At 39.6% G+C, this 22,943-nt stretch overlaps 1 protein-coding gene across 3 annotated transcripts in view; it reads right to left on the bottom strand.

The window, feature by feature from the left end:
* Window positions 1–22,254, bottom strand: part of camsap2b (calmodulin regulated spectrin-associated protein family, member 2b) — an 84,283-nt gene extending 62,029 nt beyond the window's left edge. For 2 of the 3 annotated variants that reach the window (XM_067364147.1, XM_067364148.1), the window contains exons 1-2: window positions 21,666–22,254; window positions 14,214–14,473 (exon numbers count right to left, since the gene is read on the bottom strand). In XM_067364147.1, the coding sequence (XP_067220248.1) occupies window positions 14,214–14,473; window positions 21,666–21,828 (423 nt within the window). In that variant the 5' untranslated portion in view covers window positions 21,829–22,254. Of the gene's footprint in view, window positions 1–14,213; window positions 14,474–15,661; window positions 15,681–21,665 lie in introns of those variants that run through there. The other variant, XM_067364149.1, reaches the window with a different exon arrangement.
* Between the last annotated feature and the right edge of the window lie 689 nt (window positions 22,255–22,943).

Here is a 22,943-nt window from a genome sequence, read left to right as displayed (position 1 = left end):
CAGAAAATTTGGACTAAACCATACATATACGTGACCGAAGATGAACGAAAGTCTTACAGGTGTAGAATGACATGCGGGTGAGTAATTAATGACAGAATTTTCATTTTTTGGTGAACTAACCCTTTAATGAGGTTTTCACATTTCTCTATTATATACTTTCAGCTGTTCTTTTAAAAAACAATAATGTCCAGTTTTAGTCTTCAAAGTCTTTTTTTACATAAAAAAGTGGAGCATAACGTACATCCACTGGCTAATTAACAGTCTAAATGTAAAGTAGAGATCCAAAGAAGTGCTCAAGTGCTGAACTGGGCACTGAAAACTGGCCTGGTACAGTGTGCATCAACAGGAAGTGCTTTCACATCATCAAAGGCTGAGAGCGGCAGGTCTGGAACTGCTTCTGAGAGCTCAGGTATCTCTCACTGAAAGACATAAAGTGTTGATGTATGTGGTGCCATTTTTAGAGGGCTCATGCTTTGCTATGCAAACATGCTTTTCTTCTCTTTCTCTCTCTGCATAAAGACCCGTTGTGTTTGTCCTCCATTCTACTTACAGAGCAGCTGAAGGGTGGAGCACTGCAAACCAAAGAAGGTAAAGAGTAATTCTAGGAACTATTCTGCATGGAGTTTTCATCCTGTTCACCTGCTCTTGACTTTCAGCCTCACCTACAATAACACTATAATGCTCACACACATAAACATACATTCAGCAGTTTACAGGAGATTCAAAAAGTAACCCATTCAAGACTGGATGGTACAATTTGTGAACAAATTGTAAGTGCATTACAATTGCCACCATGGGTAAATTGAGGAAGAGGCTTAATGTCAAATTAGATAAATGTGTTACCTGTGTTAGACACAGTATACATTGGCCTAGGGCTGGGCGATATATCGCATGCGATTGTCACACGCATTTCGGCAGTAAAGCCGGTTCCCTGATTACCGCTAAATCACCAACACCTGCTTTCAAAAGGAGCAGCATTTAATAGACAGAGCCGTAGATCACTGATAAGCTATGCGATATCGTGCTCATTATCACAGATGAATCGCCTTCGATAATGAACGTGATATTGTGTGGCTTATCAGTGAACTACGTTTCTGTCTATTAAATGCCGCTCCTTTTGAAAGCAGGTGATGGCGATTTAGCGGTAATCAGGGAACCGGCTTTACTGATGAAATGCGCGTCAATCGCATGCGATATATCGCCCAGCCCTACATTGGCCCCAAAAAGAATTTGTACATTTGTCACACTTCACAAGTCACAAATATCAAAGCAACAAATATATGGCATATTCATCAAATTAGGGCTGCACGATTATGACAAAAATCATAATTGTCGATTATTCCCTTGAAATTGTAATTGCGATTATTAATTACGATTATCACAATTTACATTGAATGATGTTTTGAATAGCTTTATACCATTGTTTGAAGCAATAATAATTTTTTGCTTGGTCTGCTTGATTTCAAATGGTAAACTGAATTTAAAAAAAAAAAAAAATTTAACAGTAATAAAATAAGAAAATAACAGTAATTAACAAATTACTAACAATAGCACAAATAAATACAATAGAATAAAGATAGAAATTAAATAGACTGCTTTCTTTTTTCAGGTAGGTCTAACAGTAGTGATCAGGTAAGAAACTGAATAAAGAAACAAAGTAGGCTAATCAAATGAAAATAACATTGGATAATCTTCATTGTAAAAATTGAATACAGATTAATCAATTAAAGTTACAGAAGTTAATCAGTCAAGAGCAGTAAGTGATTTTTTACATTTATTTATTTATTTATTTTTATTCTTTTGTTGTTTGATTAACATTAACAACATAGAGAGCGACATGTTTATTCGGCTACTGTCCCTTTAAGATTTGACAGACACATTTTTCCTGAACTGTTTTACGTTAATAGCTACTCACCATGATGGGCATTGTGGCATTGTTTCTGAGTGTATTTGACCATTAATAATCTGCAAAAAAGAGCTTATTTTGGCGCTTGTTTGTCAAAGCCAAAGGCAGCTTTATTATGTGTCTGCGCATCGCGAAATCTGCAGGAATGAATAGAATTATGCGCAATCCCGCGCCGAAATTCAGACCCGGTCACACCAACACTATTAAACTGGAGATCATGAGACGATTTAATGAGAAGAGGCGCGTGCGTCTCAACTCGCTCGTCTCGCTGTCAAAGAGGAGAGCAAGAACGCGCAGCTGGTATCGGTGTATCGATACTGCAGAAAGGAGTATTGTATCCTTTCTGATATTTCAGTATAGATACATATATAAATATAGATATTTTTGACAGCACTAGGCTGTGTACACGGCTTTTTGAAAATGGCTGGTCCTGGTGTTTCGTGTGCGTTCGACATATCAACACCTACGTCACTGGTAGCTCTGTCTATGGCTCTTTTTGTGCTGGGTGCCCTTTTACACTCTGAAGTCGTGATTCGCCTCTCACAACGTGACATGCTCATAACACACCTCTTAAACATGCAGAATAATCTAAGGGGATATTTTTCCTTGTAATTGCGCCTTTGAACGATTATGAAATTGTGGCGTCCGTAATCGTAATCGCGATTAGAAATTCGATTAATTGTGCAGCCCTACAACAAATGATGCTAGAGTTTTTCTCAGAACAAACTTTTCTGAACAACTTTTTAACTGGTCTCAAGGTAATTTTTAACAATAGTCATTATATTTAAAAAGGTCATCACATTGACAATAAACATATTATTTGACAATTAGCAAAGGGTCCAACACTTTGCATCTTAATTTTGAGCCTTTACGCAGTGTCTATTTGAAGAGTTTGGTTCCAAAACCCAATAACTCCATTTTGATAAATTTGAGTAAAAATGTGTTCCCTTTCGTGGGAACTATCGACGCTGCGTGAAACGCACTGGGAACCTTCTGCGTGATATCGTCATTGAAGCACTCCTGTATCCAACCAATCGTGTAACGAGACGTCAGAGACGGGTGACGTCACGGACCAGGAAACTATAAAGCATGCCCGGCTGCAGAGAACACTAGCTTCTGCTATCTTCAGCAAGCGCTCCATGTTATCCCGTGTGTCTTATTTAGTGTTTGTCTGTCTTATTATCATCCCTGATTTCACTCTTTGTCTGAGGACAAGAGTTTCAGCAACACTTGTGTATATTGTTACCGCTGTCTGTGCGTCTTATTTAGTGTTTGTTTGTCGTCTCTTTGTCTGAGGACAAGAGTTCCACAACACTGTATATATACACAAAAAAAGACACAATATATATATATAAATAATGGCGGAAGGCAAACAGTTCAGGAAGTGTGCGTCTCCCTGCACTCGATTTATTCCTGACGGGGACACTCACGATATGTGTGTAGTTTGCCTGGGGGTTGAGCTCTCGAGGGAGCTGTCTGCGTGCACTGTGAGAAGCTCACCCTTAGAGTGTTGAGATCTCGCCGGGCACTCTTTGACAAGAGAGAGGGTGCCTCGGTCGGTGTTCCCCGCGGATCGGGTCCCGGCGGAGCGGAGACTCCATTCGTGGGGTTCACAGATGGATCTGGCAGCGGGGGTTGAGACGGGCTCCGCCCTATCTCTCCCTTTAGCTGCCAGACCCAATGTCTCTCCTGCCGTGGTGGAAGCACGCCCTGCGGTTTCTTCCCCTCGGGGAGAGACATCGGCGCTTCATCTATCTTCATCTGAGGATGTTGATGTGATGAGCGTCGACGCAGGGGAAGAGGGACCGCCATCCTCTTCCCCCGCATATGAGGAGCTCTTAGGGGTAGTGACCAGAGCTGTAGACAAGTTAAATATCAGTTGGCCTGAAACAGAGCGGGGAGACTTAAAACAGAAAAGTAAGCTTGATGAACGCTTTCTCCCCGCGCATTCACTACCCCAGCGTCGGTGCTTACCGTTCTTCCCGGATCTACACACTGAGGTGTCTAGGTCCTGGAATAGACCAGTACAACATCGAGTGTTCAGCCCCCAGACTTCACTCTATAGTAACATCGTGGGGCTGAAACAGCATGGTTACGCGGCGATGCCCCGGGTTGAAGAGACGCTCGCGGGCTATCTCTCGCCTGAGTCGGCATCGTCCCTGAAAGCACCGACGCTGCCCACCAAGCCCCTTAAAACTACATCCAACTTGGTGGGCAAAGCATATGCGGCGGCAGGTCAGGCAGCAGCGTGTCTCCATACTATGGCGCTGCTGCAGGCTTACCAAGCCGACCTGCTGGGGGAAATTGATACCAGCGGGGAGGCTATGGCAGCCCTGGTGGCCACGGAGAGGCACTTGTGGCTGAACCTCTCAGACATAAGGGACAGAGACAAAGCTGCCCTTATGGATGCGCCGCTGTCTCCTGCGGGCCTCTTCGGCGACGCAGTTACAACTGTCGTGGAGAGGTTCCAGGAGACCAAGAAACAATCTGCGGCGTTTCAGAGGTTCTTCCCCCGCCGGTCTAAAGTCCCCGCCGAGACTGTTGAACGGGAGCAGTCTCGGCCCGCAACGAGCTCCTCAGCGCACCACAGAGCGCAACAAAAAATAAGTGTGGCCGCCCGTGCTCCCCCACGTAGATTCTGGGGACAGGGGCGAGCCGCACAACAGAAGCCTTCCCACGCCAAGACAGACCTGCGGGCCGTCATTGTGGCGCGGAAGGCTTCTAAAAAGCGGTCCTGATATCTGTGGGTCAGGACCCAGGAGGGTGGCCCCCGTCTGGAGGAAGCCTGGTGTTAACACATCTGACACCCGCTTCCCTCCAGCGCCCTCCGGGGACCTCGCCATATCTATCATCCAGTGTGCGTCAGGTCACTTGATTCGGCTGACCTCTGCCGGCGTGCCGTTTCAGAGCGCCGAGCCAAGTGCTCAAAAAACACCAGAGACCAGTCTCGAGAGGCTGGTTCCCTTAGTAGATTTTCTAGAAGAATGGAAAACTCTACCGAATATATCAAATTGGGTGCTGCTCATGATAGAAAAGGGTTACAAAATACAGTTCGGGTCTCACCCGCCCAGATTCAACGGGGTCCTTCCCACAGTGGTGACCCCCGAGCAGTCTCTGGTTATGGAACAGGAAGTCATGACACTTTTGCAGAAAGGAGCTATAGAAAGGGTTCCTCCTCCCAGCAAGCTGTCGGTTTTTACAGCCGTTACTTCATAGTTCCAAAGAAGGATGGAGGACTTCGTCCTATCATAGATTTACGTGTGTTAAATCGATCTGTACAAAAATTAAAATTCAAGATGCTTACACTCAAACAGATCATTCCCCAAATCAGGTCCGAGGACTGGTTTGTGACGATAGACCTGAAAGATGCATACTTTCATGTGTCCATCCATCCTTCTCACTGGAAGTTCCTCAGGTTTGCTTTCGGGGGCGAAGCTTACCAATACAAGGTTCTTCCGTTTGGCCTATCTTTATCACCCCGCACATTCACGAAGTGCGTGGATGCAGCCCTGGCTCCCTTGAGACTCCAGGGCATTCGCATACTGAATTACATCGACGATTGGTTGATTCTATCTCATTCAGAGCAACAAGCAGTTCAACATCGAGATGCTGTTCTGGCTCACATGAAAAGGCTTGGGCTGAGGCTCAATGCCAAGAAGAGTGTACTGATACCAGCTCAGATCACCAACTATCTAGGTGTTATGTGGGACTCCACAACAATGCGGGCACGTCTGACTCCTGCCCGTGTGAGCTCTGTTCTGTCAACCGTAAAAGGGGTGAAGTTAGGCCAGTCTCTCACTGTGAAACAGTTTCAGAAACTGTTGGGTCTAATGGCAGCTGCGTCCAACATAATTCCGTTTGGCCTCCTGCACATGAGACCCCTACAGTGGTGGCTCAGGACCAGGGGGTTCTCCCCGAGGGAGATCGCAGGGGGTCGCTCAGCCCAAGGTCTTTGGGAAGACCATCATCTCTCCTGGCACATAAATCGGCTGGAGATGATGGCGGTGTTTCTAGCACTAAAACACTTCCTCCCAGACCTGAGAGACTACCATGTGCTGGTCCGCACAGACAATATGTCAGTGGTCTCTTATATAAATCATCAGGGGGGCCTACGGTCTTGCCAACTAAATTACTTGGCCCGTCGGATCCTCCTGTGGTCTCAGGGGAAGCTGCTTTCGTTGAAGGCAGCTTATATCCCCGGGAGTCAGAATGTGGGGGCAGACGCCCTGTCGAGGCAGGGGCCAAGGCCCGGGGAGTGGAGACTCCATCCAGAAGTGGTGGATCTCATTTGGAAAAATTTCGGTCAGGCACAAGTAGACCTGTTTGCTTCGGGAGAGTCAACCCAGTGTCCACTCTGGTACTCCCTCACACATCCAGCACCCCTGGGTTTGGATGCCATGGTACAGACGTGGCCGAGGCTACGTCTGTATGCTTTTCCCCCGTTCGCTCTGCTCCCACGAGTCCTGGAGAAAGTACGCCAAGAAGGGGTCAGCCTAATACTGGTGGCCCCGCACTGGCCGACCCGAATATGGTTCTCGGACTTGGTGTCCATGATAGATGGCTCTCCAATGGAGCTTCCCTTAAGGCCAGATCTCCTATCTCAGGCGGGCGGCACGATAGTACATCCCCGCCCAGAACTATGGAAACTGTGGGCCTGGCCTCTGAGGGGGCCAGGTTCATAGAGGCTGGTCTCTCAACTAAGGTTGTTGAGACCATACTTAGCTCCAGGGCTCCCTCCACGAGGAAGCTTTATTCCTATAAATGGAATCTATTCTCTACTTGGTGTAGACGACATGAAATAGACCCTTTTCATGCTCCAATAAGCTCTGTGCTATGCTTTCTCCAAGAAAAATTCTCGGAAGGCCTATCTTACTCAACCTTGAAGGTTTATGTTGCGGCTATATCAGCCTACCATGTTGGGGGGGATTCCTCGGTGGGTCGAGACCCCCTCGTGTCACGCTTCCTCCGTGGTACACTGAGGTTGAGACCTCCAGTACGCACAAGGACCCCGGCTTGGGACTTATCAGTGGTTCTACAAGGGTTAGCCGAGGCTCCCTTTGAACCACTGGAGGAGGTGTCTATAAAGTTCCTAACTTTAAAGACTATATTTTTGCTTGCTATTACTTCTCTGAGAAGAATTGGAGATCTTCAGGCCCTTTCAGTGGCCCCCTCGTATCTGGAGTTCGCTCCTGGAATGGTGAGAGCATTTTTTCATGCTAGACCAGGCTATGTGCCAAAGGTCCCCACCAATGTCCCGGGTCCTATTGTGCTTCAAGCTTTCCATCCTCCTCCATTTACATCCTTGGATCAGGAAAAACTGAATCTGCTCTGCCCAGTTAGGGCTTTGGATGCATACATCCACAGAGCTGCCCTGTGGCGGAAAACAGAGCAACTGTTCGTCTGTTACGGCTCCCCTAATAAAGGGGGACCGGCGTCCAAGCAGAGAATGAGTAAGTGGGTGGTCGAGGCCATCTCACTAGCATACAAAGCGGCCGGACAGGCCTCTCCATTTAATGTCCATGCTCATTCCACAAGGGGTATGGCGGCGTCAAGAGCTTTGATGTCGGGCGTCTCTATGAGTGACGTTTGTGACGCAGCTGGATGGTCAAGCCAGCTTACGTTTATCAGATATTACAACCTTGATGTAGGCTCCACTCCGGGCTCCTCCGTACTCTCAAGCTAACATGAACAAGCACTTGAAGTACGGCACAGTTGGGATTGCGTTCCCAATGCGTTTCACGCAGCGTCGATAGTTCCCACGAAAGGGAACGTCTCGGGTTACAGATGTAACCCTGGTTCCCTGAGTAAGGGAACGAGACGCTGCGTCTCTTGCCGTACCCCTGCATGCTTGCGATTGCTTGCTTCAGATTTACCACAGAAGCTAGTGTTCTCTGCAGCCGGGCATGCTTTATAGTTTCCTGGTCCGTGACGTCACCCGTCTCTGACGTCTCGTTACACGATTGGTTGGATACAGGAGTGCTTCAATGACGATATCACGCAGAAGGTTCCCAATGCGTTTCACGCAGCGTCTCGTTCCCTTACTCAGGGACGTTTTCTTTACCAAGAAAGTGGCAAGATGAAAACCACTATTTTCTGTTTCAAACTTTCACATAACAACTTTTGGCTATAAAAACATTAAAAATTAAAATCTACATTTTGATTTTAAAAAGTTTATTATAAAAACTTATAATTTTTTTCCCAAAATGCAATAAATCCATGACACTTTTTTTTTTCAATATGCAATTAATCCATCAATATAAAAGTTATTTTTCAAATAGAAAATACACAATAAAGTAAGTTGATTCACATATATGACAGAGTCTAAATTTTGCCAATATTTAACTTATATACAGGCATTTTACTAAAAATACATTCAACCGTCGCTCCCAAAATGAATTCAACGGGTCATCTTGTTAATGTTATAAATTATTTGTCATTACCGATTAAAGAGTATCTGGCGCCACCGCACGGTTAAATAAACACATTTGCCGAGTACATTGGTATTAAAAACAGCATTTTAAAAAAGCCTTCAATGTTTACAGTGCGTGGAATGGTGCGCTTTGATTGGTTGAGCGGATATATCGCATTCTGCAGAGAAAGGAGACTGGCGTTTGTCATGTTTTGGAAAGAAAGGGAGAAAACATGACAGAATAACACGACGGATATTGCATTTTGCGCAAAATTAATAAATGACTTTTCAATACCGACCAGATACAATACTGATTTTGGCGGAAACTCATTTCTTTTGAAAATGGCGTTTTATCGCGTTTTGGAACCAAACTCTTCATTTACACTAAGTGCAAATAGCCTGCCTTGTTGGCAAACACTATTTACACTAGCTCCACCCACCAATGTCTGGTTGTGCCACTCAAGTTTTAAAAAAGACGCGCAAAATTGCTGTAAATAGAATCTAGTGTATATATTAGCATATCACTAAGAAAATGCTGCAATTGTCACTTAGTATAATTAGAAAGATTATACTGCTATTTTCACTTAGTGTAAATAGAATATATTGCTATTTGCACTTAGTGTAAATAGCATCTACAGCTATTTGCAATTTGTGCACTCAGTGCAAATAGCTGCTACTAAAAAATTACTTTTTTTGTGTAATGTTTTGATTAAAATGTGTGATTGTGCTCTATTTCTTTAAAAAAATTGCCACTTGGTTTGATATTTTCTAAAGTTGTTTTAAACCTGTTTGAGTTTCTGGTCCCCACTGACTTCCATAGTATGAAAAAAATACTATGGAAGTCAATGGGGACCAGAAACTGTTTATTTACCAATACCAACAATCTTCAAAACATCATCTTTTGTATGCAACTGAAGAAAGAAACTCATACAGGTTTAGAACAACTTGATGTGACCCACGACTAATGTGATCGCACCTTGAAGTCGGCATGAAGATGTGATCAATTTTTTCCCCAATTGTGACATTTATCCGAGTGGACAAAAAAAAACTATGTTTTGGAACTTGAAAAACTTGATTTTGTCCATGGGGAACTGATTAGATGGTAATGCAAAATGTTGAATTAAAATAGAAAAGAATGTAAAACAGAAGCATTTTCATCAGTAGTTTCAGACCTTCAGTCTCCACTGTACATACAGTTTAAACTATTACCTTCTGTGTTTAACCTGCTACATAGTCAAGTGAGAGCATATGTTCAGTCAACACTTTTTCTCCCAAATATGCTGATTAAAGGGAATATCATCAATGCAGTTTCACAGCAGTGCAGACTCCTCCTGTCCAATTGAGTCACACACACCTCGACACACTGCCGCAGTGCTAATCGCCATGCCAACAGAAAAACCCACCCATGTGAACATATTAGTTTAAACTCATAGAGACAGGAGAATGACTTGTGTTTGTGGACATGGTGGGTCAATCTGTTTATAAGTGGATGAGATTTGCAGACTGCAAGGCAAACGAAGGTCACATCCTTCCCCTGAAGCTCATCTCACATGTGCATGTCTTATCCGAACAACCCTGCCAATCATAAACACACACTGTGGCTGCTGCAAAGACAAATCTGATAGCATGTGGAGATGTGTTTTCATTTTGGAGCTTACTGTACGTAGGGTGACTCTGCAAGGTTGTGGATGTATCTGTGTTCGTGACTTAATGTGTGTGTTGTGTGTGTTAAAACAGATGGTCTAGACTGAGCGCTGTGCTCTCGGTGAGGTAAAAGCACCTAAATTGAATACTGAAAGGATACTGACTGTTACTGCAGAGACAGAGAGAGGGAGAGAAAGGGAGTACTGCAATGCAGACATCAGCAGTTCCTAATATGGCAGTGTCCAGTTCTCCTCCTCATCCACCCTACACTTTACACCCTATAACACCCTTAAATGAAGGGCACACTGCAGCTTACATATACAGGTAGCGACCAAAAGCAGCAAAGTATGCATTACCAGATTTATGCCTTACTTATGATAGTAACAGCAAGGAAAGCCTGAAGAAAATATGGCCACTCCAAAATAATTTCCACATTGCATGCTTGTTCTATGAAAATCACTGTGCAGGCATTATGACTAATGAAAGTTTTAGTCTGTACTAAGAATGCACTAATATTAAAATGCTGGTCAATACCAATAAGCAATTATTTTGGCCAATAAGTAGCTGATATTAAAATTCTAATAATAATAATTCCTTACTTTTTTATATAGCGCTTTTCTGGGCACTCAAAGCGCTTTACATATTGAAGGGGGAATCTCCTCAACCACCACCAATGTGCAGCATCCACCTGGATGATGCGACGGCAGCCATATTGCGCCAGAACGCCCACCACACACCAGCTTATTGATGGAGAGGAGACAGAGTGATGAAGCCAATCAGTGTATGGGGATGATTAGGGGGCCATGATGGACAGAGGCCAATGGGCAAGTTTGGCCAGGATGTCAGGGTTACACCCCTACTCTTTTCTAAGGACATCCTGGGATTTTTAATGACCACAGAGAGTCAGGACCTTGGTTTAATGTCTCATCCGAAGGACGGTGCTTTTTGACAGTATAGTGTCCCCATCACTATACTGGGGCATTAGGACCCACACAGACCACAGGGTGAGCACCCCCTGCTGGCCTCATTAACACCTCTTCCAGCAGCAACATAGTTTTCCCAGGAGGTCTCCCATCCAGGTACTAACCAGGCTCAGCCCTGCTTAGTTTCAGTGGGCAACCAGTCTTGGGCTACAGTTTGATATGGCTGCTGGCAATACTATACTATTCTATACTATTTTGACAAAAGAATTGATGGTCACACTTTAGATTAGGGTCCTATTCTCACTATTAACTATGACTATTGCCTCAATAAATTCGTAATTACTGCTTATTAATAGTTAGAAGGGATTTGCTAAGTTTAGGTATTGGGTAGGATTAAGGGATGTAGAATATGGGGCCACATTTATCACAGATCTGATCTTAGCGTATGCGTACACTTAACACTCTGAGGTCTGAGGGTATCGCCGGCGATACCACCGCGGTTTTTTTCTTACCAGTGTGAAAGAGACTCAAAATACTCAGTTAATGTTGCACACACAATTAAGAGTTATACACCATTTTAATCTGTGGAATATCTTCTTTTATTTGTGTACAAACAAAATGTTGTGCTTTTTGTAAAATAAAGAAAACTAACATGATGCGTGATCTCTCGTCTCCCTCTGAAGGAAGTCCAATCTGATAGTTCTCAGAAAATGAACTGTAACTTAGTGAATACTAATCACAAACAAATTAGACTTATGTCTAAAGAAACGTTGAAATATCAGGTTTTAAATCGTGTAAGTCAAATCGAAAACAAACATTCTATGTTTATGTAATCTGTATGAAAAGAGAGCCATGTCAGAAATCCGTGATTCAGCTCATTATCCGCTAATGCAGCCACGCCCACGGAGCCAGCGCTAATCAGACGCAAATTCTGATTCAATACGTCATTCATCGTCTCAATCGTGTATTTATCGTCTTGAAAAGTGTTGTGAATAGCCATAGTTAGCGATCTCTGTCCTCTGTTAGTTCGGTTAGTTCCTGGATTGCCTATTCTTCTTTAGTAAATATTACTCCTCTGCATAGAAAATTGACAAACATATGAGAATCCATCAATATTTCTCCAAATGTGCATTCTTTTAAGCTAAAAGCCTATATGAAATGCCATAGAGGTAACATAATTGTTCAGACACTTTGCATCACAGAAATACATTATATTTTAAAGAATATAATAGAATACCATTATTTTAAATTGTAATAATATTTCACAGTATTGCTGTTTTTTCTGTATGTATGACTTACACCATGATGAATCATGATCACAGAGGGTTTTTTTTACAGCCTACCTGTCTAAAAGAGCTCATTAATATGCAAGTGTATTCAGGTCATTATTATGTGATTCTTTTGTCTTCTCAGGTGAGAATCACCCATTATACATGAGGATTCACGTCTCCATGCATACTGTGTTTCTTGACCAAAGATGTTTTAGAAAATTTAAATCTCTCTATTGTTTTATATGAACAAGCAGGCAGCATAATTTTTACCTCATTTTGAAGCAAAAACTCAAGTCTACAACCTCAAATACCTAGAAGTCGTGTGAACAAAGATTTAATATATATTTTTTGGCTTTATTTCAGTGACTTAAGTTTTTTGTTTTTTCAATAACCACGCATAAACGTTATTCCTTCAAAAACACAAACATGTACATACATGTTCCTCACATATTACTGTAGCCTAGTTTGTGCTGAATATAGTGTAATGACACTTTTTCCATTAATATGTTTATGAACAACTGAAAAAAGCACAAATGTCAGGGCATGTCAAAACTTCTCCAGGGTTCCAAAAATCCTCAGACCCCTGAGGGTTAAATATAACAACGGTATTTGACGTGGAAAAGTGCTTAGTGCCACGTCAGGGTCTGAGCAGACGTACGCACTTTTCCTTGGTAGGTTTTTGGAAATCTAAGCTATTCTTGCAGTTCGCCATTCTAAATGAAAGGATTTGGACGATGACTGGTGATCTTTTATATGTAAAGGACATTAATTAGGTGTCGTTTACAACACGGAGAACTGAAACCACTCAGCTGCATGCAAGTTCAAGATCATTTGCGATTAATAGATTTCACATCTGAAAGAGAGGCGTACACTCGTTTTCTGTGTGTACGCTCATTCTATGAATCACACGTGACAACATCTGAGAAATGATCATAAGATCAAATTTAGGATGGTTTCTGCACATTTTCTAAATGAGGCCATCTGTCATGCAGAATAAGTGTTAATAAGCATTAATATGTGTTTTATAAGAACTAATAAACATGCAATATCCTAGCAATGTGCATGCTAATAAGCAACTAGTTAATAGTAAGCATTTGACTCTAAATTGAAGTGTTACTGAATTCATAATAATATAAAAACAAAAGGCTAAAAATCAGTATGAAAAACGGATATTTATGTTGAGATTTGCTTTGTTGAGAACAGCTTTAGATACAATCGGTAATAGGGATGCACTGATATTAAAATTCTGATACCTATAGGCCGATAATTATGGTCAATATTAATATTCTATATTATTTTGGGCATATTAAATTATAATAATTAATAAATCGAAAAATAAAACAATAAAACAGCTTGTTTTTAATGCTAGTGGTTCAATTTAGGCATCACAACTTTATAATTCACAGCATGAAAATGGATATTAATTTTGAGATTTGCTAAACATTTAACAGTGTTATTAAATTATTGGTGTTTTTAAATGTTAATTTTGAGTGAGCGTTAGATGATGGCAAAGGCAGATCAGGCAAAATGTGCAAAATAAAAGCTTGATGGTTTATGGTTTGAAAATAAAGAAATTAAGACATAAATATTACTGTCATTTTACAGTTCTACGGTAAAAAAAATATTATTATTGACTTTAAACTCTTATTCACAGTGAAATATTATAGTAGTAATATTTCTTTTACTTAATATTTTATTTTAATAATAATAGTATTATTATTATTAATATATAATCACAACATTTTTGGCTAAATTGTGCAGCCCTACATATAAGCACAGCAAACCTAAAGCTTTTTTTTTTTTTTTTTTTTTTTTAATATTTTGTTATTTAAAATTGCAAATCAACATTTTTTAATCAGAAAAAAAAAAAAAAAAAATCTTTTCCCCCCAATTGTGCAGCCCTAGTACCAATTGTGCATTCCTTATTGGTACACATTACTACAGTCTTTTGAAATCATTTGCAGGTTCACATCACTAATAAGATAAACCGTTACACTCTAATCTGAATGCATGTCAGTTCTGCAACAGAAAAAATGAAGGCGTAGTGCCAAATCACTTGCCATCTGTATGGGGGTCTTGCAGAGGTCTCTTTCAGTCACGAGTCTCTCCTCGTCAGTGACGTAGAGGCCTTTCTGAGCGAGGGCCTGGATGATGGCGTTATGACCCAGCAGAGGTTTAGCCGCGTCGCTCCTGAGGATCAGACTCCCCGCACGGCAATACAACTCCGCAGACAGCAGCAGAGACACAACAGGCGGCTTCACATGCTCTTGATCATACTGGTCCCGGTAAAACGGATCGTCCAACTCCACGGGTACACAGTCTAAAGAGAGAAAGAAAGAGACCGTGATTGATTACACAACCAAAAGTGTCCAAGAATTTGAAGGGTAATGAGAAAAAGTGATGACTCGAGCTGATCATGTGAAGTAGGTACAACATATTAGTTACAAAACAGTTCTATTTTATTTTTTTAGGTGGAAAAAAAGAACAATGTGCCTTTAAATCTGATTCAGGATCAATGCTTGGTTAGACACACTGATGTGAGGTCAATGAGTGGAATCTGAAAAGAAAGACACACAGTTTTCAGACTAATTCCATTATGGCTCTCACTTAATCTGATTTACTGACGCTCTTCAAAATAGCACCATAGATTCAAACACATACTGTACAAACAGACAGGTACAGGCATGCATGAATTCAGTCACACACACACAGACTAAAATCACTGGGCAGACACAATTACACACACACACACACACGTAAACACCCAGGTACAGGCCAGCAAAAACTGAGTCACGAGCAATCGCCCATAAAAAATAATAATAATAATTATACAGCAGTCGTGATGCACGCAAACTGAAAATAACAGCATCAGAATAACATCTGCAAACAGACTGACAATTCAGCTCTGTTTCTGACGCTTGCTGCAAATGTCTGAGTCTAGAAGGCCAAGGAAATTCCTGGCATCCCATAATGCTTCAGTGTGAGTCAGACTACAGGCAATGTAGATTCCTGCTCTTCCCGGGTCATTTCCTTTCAGTATGTCTTTGAGTATGTGTGTTCATTTTCTTTTTCAGCAGCAGGAAACATGTCTTAAAGGTACAGTACAGCTCCTGCTTAAAAATTAAACATTACAAAATAACAAAATGAAAAAAAATATTTTAAGTTTAAATTAACTGAATGTAAACAAAAAAAAAGATAGGTAAATAAAAATCTCTATTAATCAGCTATGTCTGTGTGCTTTTTATTTTAAATTATTTTGTTCCATTATTATGCTTGTTGTTATCATCTGTTGACATTGTACAAGCAGAATGTGGCATGTAGCATAATGCAAATAAATGTAAAATAACTGATTTAAGAAAGTTAATTAGCTTTAAATTAAAACTGCTTGGAAAGTTAAAATCATTCCCCCTAACCTTTACGTAAAGTTGCTGCGTCAATGGAAACCCTTTCCCTGCCAGTGTCCGCCAGTTCAGAGCCAAAACCATAACACACACACACACACACACACCTTCTACAAAGCTCACAGTTTTTCCTGAACACGCTCATAAAGTGCCGCCTGGTTATGGAAAGGTTTTTTCCCTGCATTTCATCCCAAGTAGATTGAGGACAGAGGCAGGAAGCGGCTCTCGAAGGCATGACAAACACAGGGAGGAAGTGAGGGGTCAGAAGAGAAAAGCCTGAGGCAGCAAGTCACCACAGCTCACAAAAGCCTTTCAAAAGTTCAATTCTGCACTTTTGTGAGTTTAAATGTTACAGTAAAGAAACATTACTCAGTTCCTTTAAGACCTGATTATTTTAAGGTCAATTATCTAGGTTTTTACTGCAGATAATATCCTACATTCTGTTGGATTCTGAAGATATTCTAGGCATATGATTATGCATAATGATTCCAAACATGTCCTTTGAAAAACTTGGAATAGTTCTGCCAAAAATGAAAACATGAAATGATTTACTTTTTGTTCCAAACACTTCCAGGCTTTCTTTTTCACAAAAATGCCAAAAATAATTATGAAAGACTTATAAAAGTGGTCAATTCAGCTTGTGGACCATATTCCATTTCCAAGTTATCTGAAACCATGTTTAAAAACAGACCAAAATTGAAGTAATTTACTGAAAATCTTCCTCTTCAGTGGGTTGTCTGACTGAAACGGGATCATACTATCAACTAGTTTAAACTCGCGAACTGGTTTAATTTTTAAATGAGTCATTATCACCAATTTTGTGATTCATAAAAATATCAAAACAGTGCCTCACAAATCAGACAATGCCAGTTCTCTTATAAACAGTTCTCTTGAACAAAGAAAGGAGAGCAGGGCAGAAATGAAGGCTTGTTTCTCACACTAAGTTGTGATATTTACATTTCTTATAAGATATAAGAAAACATATTCAATCAGTCTCATATTCATATAAAAATCTGCTGACGCTATCATTTTAAACGTCTAATTTGCCCCAGCATCAAGGTCTGGAAGAGTTTGGTGTGTGTTGTTGACATGTTGAAAAGATGCTGTTTTCTGTGCTGCGAAAGCAAATCCATTTTGCATACACTTCCAAAGGATAAAGAATCAGGCTCAAATTGATACAGTAACACCAACGGCATCATTACTGGTCACATCAACTTTGTATCAAGCGCTGAGGAAGATCTGGAGCTGAAATTCAGATATGGTAATGGATGTTTTGTTTCCGACATGAGCTGTAAGCGGTAAACCAATCACAACAGAGTGGGCCATTTGATCAATCAGAAAACAGTAGGCTCTCAGAAACAAGGGGTTTAGACAGACTGAATCCTTGATCGAACTGTTTCAGACACTGAGAAAAGAAATTATGCTGTAATGTGTATTATGAGAAAATTAAAGTGTTTTTTTTTTTACCTTGGATGCATGTAAACCTATTGTGGGAGACTAAATTAGTACCCTTTAAAATAGCATATTTAAGGTACTTTAAAAGCATATAATGTAATCATTTTCACATTCAGCACTGGATTTCTTAATGTAATGGACATGCTACATTTAAAGGCCTTAATAAGGAGAATAACAGTGCACACAGTCACATGTGAACGTCACACACTCCCAGCACCCCTCAGGCTTCAGTGATGTAACAGAAACGAATGTTCTCTGTCGTGGTATGTGCAGTATGCCACAGATGTTAGGCTGGGGGGAAAGAAAGCACAACATGCACAACACAGCCATGAGGGCCTACTGGCACTCAAAACAGCTGTTTGTGACCTTGTTTATTTTTCATTTCCGAGCAAAGTATCTGAATGAACAGACATCCACCAGACTCTATTTTCAATCTAAGGATGCCATGCAACGGTGGGGCTCATTTTCCTGTGTTTGTTTCTCATGCTGATCAGCAGTTTCACTTTACTGCGAAGAACAGTGACTGATGGGGAGATGTTATCACCCGTACAAAAAGAGCACCATGGTACTCTTGGTATTTGCATGGCATTAATATATATCCCAAAATAGGATTATTAATGTAAATGTAAAAAAAAAAAAATGTTATTTTACTATCCCTCTCTTGTGAAGAAAAGTACACTTTAGCAAGAAAAATTATGACAGAAATAATTCATTTGCATTTCTATTAAATACAATTTGTGCCTTTTTGACCCACTTAAAAAGGAAATTAATATATATAATTTTGATTTACTTCTATTGTCTTATGGTTACTGTCGAATATACTGACAAGCATTCATGACAACTAAAATATATAATTTCTGTTGAAACTTGTGTCATGTGTTTAAATATATTTGTAATTACACATGCTGCAATTTAGTAGACTGGGTAAACCCAGCCTGATCTGCCGGCGATTTGATTTCGCCCGGCAACTAAGTCTGGAAACCCGTACGTTCATTTCTACTGTGTCTGTTACACTTTTGCGGGAACCAATCACAGACTGGCTTATCCACCTTGATTTCTATTGGCGGGTATAACACGATGAATATAGAGAAACGACGGCAAGCACGACCATCAATCCAATTCCTTTTAACCTCTCGACGATGCTGAACGACTTCTTTAGTTTAGCAAACAAATCGCTCGAGTGGGTGTAAATACCACTCAGTTTCATGTTTTTTTTTGCACAACCTGCAAAATCGCTCGATGCCATTGCTGCTTCTACAATCAATGCTACAAACCAATACAAACTAAACCTGTCTGGAGTTTTCGCATCGCTTTGCAAAGTATGTCACCTGGATTGTTGATCTGATTGGTTGAAGGACTATCCAATTGCGTGAATAATGCTAATTGATCACGCCTCTTGTGCAGTAGAAAATACAAACAGACTCTCCAGACCAATGTTCGATTTTAAATTGAGCTTGGTCTGGTGATAGCCAGACAAGCAATTTAGTAAATTTAAAGTATATTCAATTTAAATGTAATACTGAGTAACAAACTACAGTTAAAATGATAATCAAGTAGTGGTACTAGTCAACAACTTCTTTAAAGCATGACAAATGATTTTTATCTCATAAATGTACTTTAAATTAAAACTTTTTATGTTTAATTATTACAAAGTGCTCTCTTTTAAAGTATACTTAAGTGTGTTAAGGAAAATAGTCATGAAAGTCTAAGTATAATTAAGTAGCCTAATATTACTTATTTCAGTAATATATGTAAGTTACATATATTACTGAAATAAGTAATATTAAGGGATAATCCATGGCTAGCTGTGCATCAAACTATTTTAATGCATGCTGTGGAGAAAAAGAACCAAGTTATTTTATTAATAAAGTTGTTTTATTAATAAAGGTCACAGGGCAGAATTGATTCTGTGTTTCTGAATAAAGTATTCAGACTGACCATGATATAATATTAATTATATATATATATATATATTATATTATATATATATATAATTATTAATATATTCTTTTCCTACACAGCGTGCATTAAAATTGTTTAATGCACAGCTAGCCATGGATTATTCCTTACATAATATATATATATATATATATATATATATATATATATATATATATATATATATATAAAATATAATTATTATTGATAACAATAAATAATAATTTATAATAATAAACAATTATAATATACATTATTATTATTATTATAAAAGATAATAATAATAAATTATATATATATATATATATATATATATATATATATATATATATATATCACAAGGATTTTTTCTCTGTAAATGGAGCTTACAGTGCACACATATAAAAACAAAAGACAAAATTAAAAAAAAATATGAAAAGTATAAAGACACAGAATAGACATATTTACAGATATGAACATATTTACAGTTAAGAATATTACTGATAATAAATAAAAGTGAATTAACAAGATTTTGTGGAAGTATTGCACTAAGAGTGGCCTTGGGAGGCTTTTAACTGTTCAGGAGGGAGATGGCCTTTTAAGAGTTTAAGTGTACATTAAATACAGTTAAGCACACTTGTTTTTCACAAGGGCTGCTATGTCCAAAAACGACAGTTGTAGCAGAGTAGTTTTTTTTGTTAATGTCACTGACTGTCAGCACTAATATAGGGGATTCAGAGGCATCTGCAATAGAGATCAGAGTAAATCCATGCTTTATCAACCGCATTAGAGTTTATGTCCACCAGAAAAAAGGTTTACACACACACACACACACACACACACACTGTAAGGAGCTGTCTTCATCTTGGCCCTGTTGCACTGCACTCCCTAGGCATCTCTGTTGTGGGCGCAGCGGCGCACTAGCAATAAAAAACGCATTACTTTATGTCCATGCAAGTTTGTTTGTCTGTGTTTATGTTAATTCCAGCATCCTCAATTGAGAGTTATTTTGGAAAATTCAATCCTATTACAGTGTGCAGAAGCGGGGAATCTGCTTTGAGCATTTATTACGGACTGTGGGGACGGACTCAGAGCCATAAGCCAGACTGTGGCCTTTCATGAGTCTATGCAGGGATCTAGGCTAATGATTTCTGCAGACTTGGCAGTAGTTACTTACCACCATGTGGATTTTTGTCAAATTCACTGTTTTTAACCTCTGTATACTGCTTCTCGTGAGACACATGTGCACTTAAAATACCTTAAAGGGATAGTTCACCCAAAAATGAAAATTCTGTCATTATTTACTCACCCTCAAGTTGTTCCAGCCTGTATACATTTCTTTGTTGTGTTGTACCAGAGGAAGATATTTGGAAGAATGTTTGTAACCAAACAGATCTCGCCCCCTCCCATTGACTACTATAGTATTTTTTTCCTATGGTAGTAAATGGGGGTCAAGATCTGTTTGGTTACTGACATTCTTCCAAATATCTTCCTCTGGTACAGCACAACAAAGAAATGTATACAAGTTTGGAACAACTTGAATGATGACAGAATTTTCATTTTGGGGTGAATTATTCCTTTAAAATGGCAAATTTTAACGTATAATCTTGTTTATGACTCATTAGAAAACAACTGAGTTTATGCAAATTTCTTTCTTCAAAATTGAACAAATTGCTGTTACCCATTAACAAAATATCTCCAATAAATGCTTATGACCTTAAATTTAAAAATATGCCCACAGCATTTCTAAACACTGGTAGGGGAGATCAGGGTATGTTGTCACAATTTTTTACTCCAGTCAACATTTATTACATTTATTATAAAAGTCACCTTCGATATAGACATACTTTAAAGTCTTGTTAACAAAAAAGCATGCCCACTGTTATTGCCTACGAAAAAAGATACAGTTGATTGAATACATGGTGACCAATAGAGAGGTATGTTGTCATACTATATGGGGTAAGTTGTCACAACGGAAACTCCCATTAAACATACTTTACAGATAAATGTAAGCAGAAATAAATATAGTTATGGAAGGCAAAACAATTGAGCAAAAGATATCAAACCAGGGGTTTTAAATCTTCTAAATGCCACTGCCTTTCATTATCCTTGTAGAAGGGACCCATCCTAAAAATTTAAAGGGCCAGTTCACCCAAAATTAAAATTTTGTCATCACTTACTCACCCTCATGTTGTTCCAAACCTGTGAAGTTTCTCATTTTGGCTGAACTACTATTTTAAAAGACATCTATATAGTTTCTTAAAGACCCAATTATACTGTGAAAAAATTATATTATAAATGTCTAAAATATTATTTTGAAAACATTTAGTTAATTTTGGTTACATAATACTCGTAATAATTATAAATAATATAATAAATTAATAATATAATTTATTTACACATATTCAACATTTTTGTTAATCTAATTGTATGTATTCATTTTTTACATTTATTTTATACACATTAATTTACTTAATTATTTTAATCTTTTTATTTAGATCTAATTTTATTTGATTATTTATTTAGATCTTTTTTTTAAAAAATGTGGTTTTTACACTTTTTCTGTAAACATTTCTACGGACCCCCTTGCACGACCCCCCTTGGGGTCCCACTAGGAGTCCAAGACCCCAATTTGAAAACCCCTGTATAAAGCAACTGAAAGATACAGTATTGCCCTTATTGTGACAACTTCCCCCAGCACTCAAAATAATGATTTTCAAACCTTCAAGCGCCACCTACCAGATCCAAAGGCTTTGGCGATGAGCCACGTCAAACTGCATGATATCTTGGCCCTTGTGAAATCATAGTGATCAACAGATTTGATCGTGGGCACGATGAACGTCCTATTGCTCTCCTTGATCTCTGCGGCATCACCCATCTTGACATCTACGCGTGGCTGCATCACGTCCCACGGGACTATGAGCTCAGAGCGCTAGACGACATTCCCATGCTCAAATATGATGAGAAATATAACGGATCGGCCCAAACACTCGTGCAGTCCAATAATCCTCCTCTCATATATTGATTATATACACGAAAACGATCCCGACTGCATCCCCTAGTGCCGGATTCAATATCCAACAAGCGATTCCAAGCGTCTACAGTAGTTCTCATCCGTTTCCCGGCATTATATCCTCAAGTTGGTGTAGATGACAAAAATCAATATTTCATAGGTGACACACGCGCCATGATGAGGGATGTCACGTTTAATGGCGAGGAGAGGCGATCGATCAGTTCACTGTTTTGTGTCATGATTTCTCCTCTTCTTTAACTTTTGTAACTGTCCTTCTTAAAATCTCTCCTTCTCCCTGCGGTCCGCGCCTGCCGCACTGGCCTGGAAAAAAAGTAGACAGAAGAGTGCGCATGTGCGAAACGCCCAGACGCAGACAAGCACTGCTGGATGAGGCAGATTCACGCAGATGTCAAAAAAAAGGAAATTTTACACACACGCATCTACCCTTTTAGTTATGTAAATATGCTCATGCTGATTATGTTTGTAGGCTACTCTGAATACAAATATAATAGGCCTAAAATTTGCTTTACTATATTGTTTGGATTTAACTTGTTGTGAATGTTAAAAATGGTGACTTCAGGTAATTTTGAATAAATATGACTCAAAACCCCAATTCACTTATGGACTTTTAAAGCTCTTGATTTCCCACAACTTAAAGCCTTATAGCTATTTTCAATCTTAAAATCAGATTAAATGAGATTTAAAGGTGCCCTAGAATAAAAAATTGAATTTACCTGGGCATAGTTGAATAACAAGAGTTCAGTACATGGAAATGACATACATTGAGTTTCAAACTCCATTGCTTCCTCCTTCTTATGTAAATCTCATTTGTTTAAAAGACCTCCAAAGAAAAGGAGAATCTCAAAATAACACTGACTGTTACGTAACAGTCGGGATCATTAATATGTACACCCCCAATATTTGCATATGCCAGCCCATGTTCAAGGCATTACACAAGGGCAGCCAGTATTAACGGCTGGATCTGCACAGCCGAATCATCAGAC

The sequence above is a fragment of the Chanodichthys erythropterus genome, chromosome 16 (genome assembly GCF_024489055.1).
Source record: "Chanodichthys erythropterus isolate Z2021 chromosome 16, ASM2448905v1, whole genome shotgun sequence".
In the NCBI taxonomy this organism is placed as follows: domain Eukaryota; kingdom Metazoa; phylum Chordata; class Actinopteri; order Cypriniformes; family Xenocyprididae; genus Chanodichthys; species Chanodichthys erythropterus.
Note: the sequence above shows the minus strand (reverse complement) of the source record. Positions and strands in the feature narration are given on the sequence as shown.